The sequence below is a fragment of the Castanea sativa genome, chromosome 5, assembly GCF_040712315.1.
Source record: "Castanea sativa cultivar Marrone di Chiusa Pesio chromosome 5, ASM4071231v1".
Lineage (NCBI taxonomy): Eukaryota > Viridiplantae > Streptophyta > Magnoliopsida > Fagales > Fagaceae > Castanea > Castanea sativa.
Window position 1 is genome coordinate 45,561,534 of NC_134017.1, and position 8,601 is coordinate 45,570,134.

Consider the following 8,601-nt stretch of genomic DNA (forward strand, 5'->3'; position numbering starts at 1 on the left):
TAACCAAGTAAATAGGATGTGTGATGTCAAGGAAGATCGAATGAAGAAGTACCTTAACAAAGTAAAACGCCTTGCCCGAAAATTTTCAGCCATAAGTTTTATTTAACTTCCCAAGGAGGAGAATGCGAAAGCAGACGCCTTGGCGAAAGCCGCCTCGGCAGGGGTCATAGACGAGTTCGGTGATATTCAGTACATGCCAAGCATAGACATCCCTGACATATAGAAGATAGGAGGAGGAGAGAATTAGATGAGTCCGATAATAATTTACCTCAAAGATGGGAGGCTTCCAAAGGATAAGGATGAAGCAAGAAAGTTAAGGGTCAGATCGGTCAAGTATATCCTCATAAATGAGGTGTTGTACAAGCGAGGCTTTTTCCAACCCTACTTAAGATGCTTGGCTCCTGACGAGTCAAACTATGATCTAAGGGAAGTTCATGAAGGATCGTGTGGAAATCATTCAGGGGCAAGATCCCTTGTCCATAAGATCGTCCGTGCCGGATACTATTGGCCAACAATGCAGGCAGATGCTAAAGCCTATGTCAAGGTATGTGACCAGTGCCAGCGTTATAGCAATGTGCCTAGACAGGCGTCAGAATATTAGACCCCAATGACGGCCTCATGGCCCTTCGCACAGTGGGGATTGCATATCCTGGGTCCTTTCCCCGTAGGAGTCTGACAGATGAAGTTTTTAGTGGTAGGAATAGATTACTTTACCAAGTGGGTAGAAGCCGAGCCTCTTGCAACAATCACCCAGCAGAACGTGAAAAATTTTGTATGGAAAAATGTCCTATGCAGGTTCGGAGTACCCAGGGTATTAGTATCTAACAACGGACGTCAATTTGACAACGCACCCTTCAGGGACTTTTGCAATCATTTTGGGATCAAGAACCACTATTCTTCATCCTTCCATCCACAAGCAAATGGGCAAGCAGAAGTAGCAAACCGATCCCTGCTGAAAATCATCAAGACTTGGCTTGAGGGGGCAAAATGGATATGGCCAGACGAGCTACCGGGTGTTCTTTGGGCCAATAGGACGACCGCACGAACTCCAACAAGAGAGACCCCTTTTAAGCTAGCCTATGGGAGTGAAGCTGTCATACCAGCGGAGGTCCACATGGCAAGTCACCGAGTGATGGAGTACCAGGAAAAAGACAACAAAGAACAACTTCGCCTTGACCTCGATCTTATTGATGAGGTAAGAATGGATGCGAAGCAAAGGACGGCAAGGTACAAAAATCTCATGGCCTGACAGCATGATGCCATGGTAAAACCCAGACGGTTCGGTGTGGGGGACCTTGTCCTCAAAAGGGTCTCCTTGGCGACCAGGAACCCAGCTCATGGAAAACTGGGACCCAATTGGGAAGGACCCTACAGGATAATCAACTGCAAAAGGCAGGGGTCCTACTATCTGGAAGCCCTGGACGGGAGGAAGTTAAAGCATCCTTGGAACGTGGAACATCTGCGAAGGTACTATCAGTGATGAGCAGGGACAAGGGAAGTCAGTGGCAAAAATACAGTTGTGATTTGCGTGTTTGCTTATATCTACTTTTGCTTTTACTACTATTATGGTGTGTTATGAATAAAAGCGCACTAGTTCTTAAACTTTTGCACTACTTACAGACTAGCTTATGAAAGACGATGCTATGTACTTGAGTATCTTAATAAGGCACTAGCTTATAAGCATGTGCCAAGTTTGTGAACAATGTTCATGTAATAATATGGTTTGGATTTCTTATGTATTTGAATTCCAGTTTCCCTGATAATACCCACGGACGAGGCAAAAGCCTTGGACAAGTAAAATCTTGGGACGAAGGCAAACTCGTCTAAGATTTCCTTTAAATGAGGATAAAGCAAAGAAAAAAATGCTAAGGCCTGCTCGTCCAAGCTTTCCTTAAAAAAAAATGAGGGCAAAGCAAAGGGAAAAATGCAAAGGCCTTCTCGTCCAAAGCTTACCTTTAAAAAGGATAAGGCAAGAGAAAGAAGCCAAGGACTGCTCGTCTAAAGCTTATCTTTTAAAAAAAAAAAAAAAAGGATAAAGCAAAAGGAAAAAGGCCAAGGCCCACTCGTCTAAGAAGGAAAAGTAAGCCTTAAGGTATAACATTCCAGAGACGAGCACTCGTCAAGATGAGAAAATATAAACATTATAAACTACTTTCGAGAAGGCGAATAATAATTGCCTAAAGGACAGGCCAAAGTAATGCAGTCATCATCAGTCCTAAGTGGGTCGTCCATAAAAAGATTGTAGACGGTCATTCAACACTTAGAGCATTGTTTAAAAGACAATGGCATAAATGATAACAAAGAAAGAAGATATTCTTTAACTTGAAAAGGGTAGACGGCCACCGTCTAAAAACCCTTATAAAATAGGCAGTAAAAGGCATTGTTCATAAACTCGTCTAGAACACTCTAGACGAGGAAATTGTACTTGAATAACATTTCAAATTCTTAAATACATTTTAAATAAAAAGAAAAAAAGAAGAAAGAAAAGAAAGCCAAGCGACAGTGACAATCGGTTAAAAACAGAAACATCTTCTTCAAGAGGATGGGGCATCAGCGTTGGGGTCGTCCTGGGCTGGTTTGGTGGAAGCGTCGTTCTCAATGTTGACGTCGTCTGAACCTGTGTGGACAAGAGAACTTGTAGCAGTGGCAAGGTTGAGTTTGATGACGCTAAAGTCAACTTCAGGAAAGTTGTCCATAGCGTCCATCCTAAAGTCCTCAAACCCTGCTACGTAGTTTGTGTCCATCAGGTCGGTAAACTCCTTGGACGCCTTGAATTCCTCTGCTGCCTCGTCTTTAGCTTTCTTAAGAAGGAGACTCAGCTCGTCATTCTCCTTTTGAAGAAGCTCCAGATGGTCATCCTTCTTGGCAGCGTCGAACTTCAGCTCCCCCACCAAAGCCTTCAACTCCTCAGCCTCGTCCTTGGCCTTGTTCGCCACCTCCACCCACGTCCTACAGTCATTCTTGATCTCTTCTATCCTTTTCTCTAGAAGGATCCTCGTCCTGTCCATCTCTGTGGCCTGCCTGGACGCAGCAATGAACTTTGACATTGCCTACATGGAAGAATAGAAAGATCAGAAGATAGAATGGGCAAACATGGATGAACCAGGACGAGGAAAAATGCTCACCTTGAAGAGATCGTGGACGCCAGAGTGTTCGAACTGTTTCAAGGACATTTCGTAGCACGCAGCTACGTCCTCGCCTTTCACAGCCTCTTGGAATCGTTCCCAAGCCAGATCCTCATTCTCCAATAAATTGGTAGAAATCCTTCGAGGCTGGGACGAGTCAAGAGCAGGAGGCTTGGACGGAGTGACGCTAAGGGGCGTGGACGAGTCTACGTCAACAACCAGGACGGGTGGCTGGGAAGGAGGATCAGGCCTAGCAGTTTCAGGTCTGGACGACCCAGACTTAGCCTTCTTCCCTCGACGACTTGGCAAGCTAGCCAAGTCCACATGCTTAGACAAGCTTTTCCTTTTTTCTCCAGAAACAAGACGAGGTTGGGGTTGAGGTTCAGATCTAGCTGCCTCGTCGACCACTTCCTTCCCCTTATTTCCCTTCATGGTTGCCATTCCTAAAAAAAAAAATAAATAAATAAATAATATAAAAAAAATATATATATATATATAAAAAAAAAATAATAATAAAACGAAAATGGAAAACGCATATCTTAAAAGGAGCACTCACGTCTACGGGTAGTTAGCTCGTGTGCTAAGGCTTCGACGGACGGTTCAGGGCCAAGTCCCCACTTGTGTAGACGCTTAAGGGTCACTAACGAGTGAAAGTCTCGTTCAGAATGTAGACGGGCCCTGTGGACGCGATCTCGGTGGAACTTGCTCAAAGAAGGTCGTCCAACGGCTGGAAAGGGAAGAAAGTTATGGTTAGACCATCGTCCAAAGAGAGTATAATAAAAAGAAAACAAAAATGAAGAGCATAACATACCTTCTGGACGAAGGTTCCCTATGTCTCCAGTATAAGGAGCAAAAGAGTCTCTACCAACCTCAACGGGATGCCCCGCCCAGAAACCAGAGACGAAGAAAAATTCCGTCTTCCAGTTTCTGTCAGACGAGGGCAAAGACTTAATCAGTCTACAGTCATTGCCCTTGGCTGTGAACTGATGGAAGCCTTGAGATTGATTTATCTTGGAGGGTTTATAGCAGTACAAGAACTCATCCACGGTGATAGGACGGTCCTCGTCAAATACCTCCATCCATAAGACTTGCATGGAGACAATTAATCTCCATGCGTTGGGGTTAAGCTGACACACTCCCAAGCCCAGCCTAGTGAGTAATTCCATAGCAAAGGCATTTAAAGGAAGTCTAAGCCCCCCCAACAAATAAGCCTCATAAACATCTATCCCAAAACAAGGCTGGCAACAGCATTCACCTCGGACAGCTAACCTAGGGTTTAGATCATCAGGAATCTGAAACCAAGTCCTAAGGGCGTCTAACCTTCTCTCGTCCGTCCTAGAAGGAACCTCTAGAGCACAACTATACACGGTTTCCCGTTCGTCCAAAGGGGAGGACAGCGGGGAGCTCGTCAAGGTGTCAGCCCCAGAGGCTGTCCTCGTCCTAACACTCTCTTGAAAGATTTCTACGGGGATTCCAGGAACACCAAATGTGTATTCCTCAGTTATATGACCACTACTACTACTGACATTACTAGAAGTTTCATAACTAGAGTCGTCGTGGTACTCGTCTATGGCCTCGGCCACACTGTCACTAGACGAGCAGGAGGCCATTGAAAACGCTCTAACACTTAAAAAGGAAAGCTAAAATAAGTATAAAAAGATTACCTGGCTCTAGACGAAGGACACTAAGGACGCTGAAGATATTTCTTAGACGAAGCGACGGACGAGAGTGTCAAAGCAGAAAATTTGAAAAAGTGAAAGGGGCATGAGAGGGAAACCACTATTTATAGGCAGAAAAGTCTCGATAACCGCAACGACGGAACCAACTAAAAGGCGACGCGTGGCGCATGCCTCGAAGGAATAAAAACAGATGACTGGTCCCCTATGGATGAGTGACACGCAACGCATAAAAAAAAAAAGAAGGATAAAGGGGGATGAACTCGTCCTAAGATCTGTCGATACGTTGCATAACTCCTGGACGAGGGGGCAACTGATGTGGGACGAAAACGCTGACCATCCCTGGACGGTCGTCACCCCAGCAGCCGTCCAGGAGTTATCCTCAGAACGAGGGTAACGGGCAAGGCCGTCATAAGGATGATGGCGAAGCCCCATCCCTCGTCCATGGGGTGCGCATGGTTTATCCCAAGAGGACTCGTCCACATAAAGATTGGTGGATGAGGATGCTATTGGAATTACCAGGCACACTCGACGAAGGAATTCTAGGACGAGGACATCATACTTAGGAAAATCTCCGAATAAAATATGATGATCCCTTATTCTACGCATAACTGTCATATATCCGTTGTGAAATGGAAATGTAACTCCTAAACGGTTATGGCAGTTACATTTAATCCTTTTGCCTCCTCGAATCCAGGGGAGGTTCCAGTATTCAATAACTGTCTATGGCAGCGCTATATAAACACTGATTCTGACAAAACAAGGGTATGTTCATTTTTTACTCCAAAAAAGTTGGAACTCAGATAAGATAGAGAGAAAAACTAACTTTGCCATCGGAGTGTTTTTGGCCGGCAGCCCCGGTCGCCTTTGATTCACTTTTCTTTCTTTTTCAGGCCGCAGAGAGAACCAGTAGTCCTTTGAAGTCCGAAGCATCCAGCCCACTGATCTTCTTTGCATCATCAATATCTAAGGACCTTAAACAATCATATATTATGAACATTCTCTATTAACAAAAAGAATTTTTCTTTCAAAAAATCACATGCCTAAACATAAGCCTAAATTAAAACAAATTCGGATAAAAAATGATATTAAAAACTCTAGCAACCCGAAACTGAAACCAACCATAACCATCTGCAACACACAGCCCATACATATCACTGAAAATTCTGAAACCACAATCTACATCAATATGAATTATCTTAGGCCTTTCAAAAACACAGAAAAAAACCCATTAAATTGATACTATCTCCATTATGAAACCCATCGATATTTACAATATTTTCTTACAAAACCTGTAGAAGTTGAAATCCCTAAATCGATAAAAAAACTAATTGAAGACATATAATTAAAACATAACTTTGAGGCTCTGTTCCATTTAAACCAATTTCAATATGAATTTTAACCCATATCAATCAAATAAAATTGAAACTTGAAAAAGATCAGATTGGAATTATTCATACCTAAAAAATCGTCCAACATCAGAAACGGAAAAGGATCCAAACTCTTCAAGTCAGTCCTGAAAATCAAATGTCCAGAAAGGGGGCCAAGAAATAATCAATGCCCAGATGATAAAAACTCAAGAACAAAATAACCATGAATCAAAATTGACATCAGCCAGAGGAGCTGTGGCTGAGAAAAGGAGGGAGCTGCATTGAATGAGAGAGTTAAAGAAGAAGAAGGAGATGGGAGTGAGTTTGAAATAGAGAGAGTTTGTTCAAGGGTTTTGTTAGGGCTGATTTTGCATTTGAGAGAGATTTGAGAAGGTTGTGGCTGATTTCTTCGTTTTGGCTCCTTTTGTAGTTATTTTGTTTTGTTTTGTTTTTTGTTTTGTTTTCAAGGAGAGGCTCCTTTTATAGTTGGGTTTTAATAAGAATCGGGCTCTACCTTCTTCAGTAAAAAAGAAAAAAGAAAAAAAGAGTTGGGTTTGTAATTTCTATTTGGTGGAAAATAAAAAGATTTGTTATTATTTATATAAGTATTGATGACGTGGAAAATTGTGGAGCAAGCAGAGCTTCGGTTATATATATATATATATATATATATATATATATATATATATATATAGATGTAGATAATAATAATAAAACTACCTAATGTTCATACCACTAAAACTCCAAAGACATCACTATTTTTTTTCCTTCTATCTCTAGGTGTTTTTACAATTTCAAACTCTAGGCTTTTAACCCCCCTGAACTAAAATCCTAACTCCGCCACTAGTATGAATCAACCATAACAGAAATCTTGTTATTAGGACAACAAGATGTGCGGGAATTGAAACTAAAATTTTGAGTTTCTGATAATGTGATCCTCTGACCACAAGACTCTCTGTTCTCTCCAATCTATTGTGATTGGAATTTTGGTCAGGTTTTTGTACTTGAATGTTGTTGTTTTGAATTTTTAAAGAGCTTGGTTGGGTGGAAATCTTGAATCCAGTGTGATAGGCAATGAATTCTTCATTTTTTTATGTCTGCAAATTCATTGGCAGTTAGCCAACTTATCAAATCGGACTACTGTTGCTATACCGCTACCTGTAATGTGTGGCTGGCTATTTTTTTTTTGATGAGAACTCTGCTTCATATTATTAATAAAAGGGAATAAAATAATCAGTTACAAATAGAAGCATTAGAGGCAATAACAGCTTCTAAGAAGCTGGGGTTTCCTCAACTTAAGCCTCAAAGTCAGAAACAAACTTAGCGTGCTGCGCTAACAAATGTGCAGGCTTGTTGCCCACCTTTCTAATGTGAGAGAAACAGAAAGTTCGAAAAAACTGAAGATGGAAAAGGATGCCTTCTAGGACATTTGCCACAGCAAGTGGGACTAATGAGCTGCCTTTCAAGAAATTGCTGAATTGTAGAGAATCACCCTCAAACACAATATCATGAATCCCCATATCTCTAGCAAAGAGCATCGCAGCTTCCATCGCCTTATCATCCTGAAGAATCACGCCTATACCAGCAGAGGAATGATCCTTGAAAACAGCCCCATCCACATTTGCTTTGAAGATGCCTGACACAGGGGGAGTCCATTGAGGAGGGAGGAGAATTTCCGACGAGGTGGGGCAGTCTTGGAGAGCTTGGTAAGCTTTAACAATAGCCATGAAGTGAGTGAGGTTAACATCTTGAGTGGCTTGGGGCAGTCTTGAGTGGCTTTAGATATCAAAATTTCTACAGTTTTTGGGGCTTCTCCATGTCTAATTCTATTTTTGTTCTTCCTTAAATTCCACGCAATAGCCATGAAGTGAGTGAGGTTAACATCTGCTAGTTCCGATTCATCACACATCTTCCATAAACAGTCCACAAACAGAGAGTCCCTATCCACCACCAATCCACATGCCTTCCAAACTGCTGAAGAAAAATCACAGTAAAGTAATACATGGCTAGTTGTCTCGCTGCACCTGTCACATTGCTCACAGGTATCAGAATTAATCACTTGTCGTCGGCACAAACTGGATTTTGTAGGGAGGATATTCTGACAAGCTCTCCAAACAAATTTTTTTTTTTTTTTTAATTTTATTTGGCACCTCAGCTCCCCAAATAGTCTTCCAAAGCCTCCTCTGTCCATTAGCACCTGAAAGTACTTCATGATCAGCCCTTGACATAGATTGAGCTAACCAGTAGGCACTTTTCACTGTAAATTGTCCATTAGGTGTACCAGCCCAAACCATTTTGTCCCTACGCATACGAATACTCGGTGGGATGCTTAGGATGGTTTCTGCCTCAAAATTTATGAACAACTCTCTCACCAAATTAGCTATCCAAGTGCCACGGTCTGTATCAATGAGGATATCAACGGTTTGATCT

General features: G+C 42.1%; 1 protein-coding gene across 1 annotated transcript; it reads right to left on the reverse strand.

The window, feature by feature from the left end:
* Positions 1-7,466: 7,466 nt before the first annotated feature.
* LOC142635275 (uncharacterized) lies at positions 7,467-7,898 on the reverse strand. The gene has a single exon (XM_075809461.1). It carries the CDS (start codon positions 7,896-7,898, stop codon positions 7,467-7,469), a length of 432 nt encoding a protein of 143 aa, XP_075665576.1.
* Positions 7,899-8,601: the final 703 nt, after the last annotated feature.

What these genes read in the sequence shown, in the direction of transcription:
- LOC142635275 (XM_075809461.1), bottom strand. Translation starts at nt 7,898, where the DNA reads ATGGCTATTGTTAAAGCTTACCAAGCTCTCCAAGACTGCCCCACCTCG.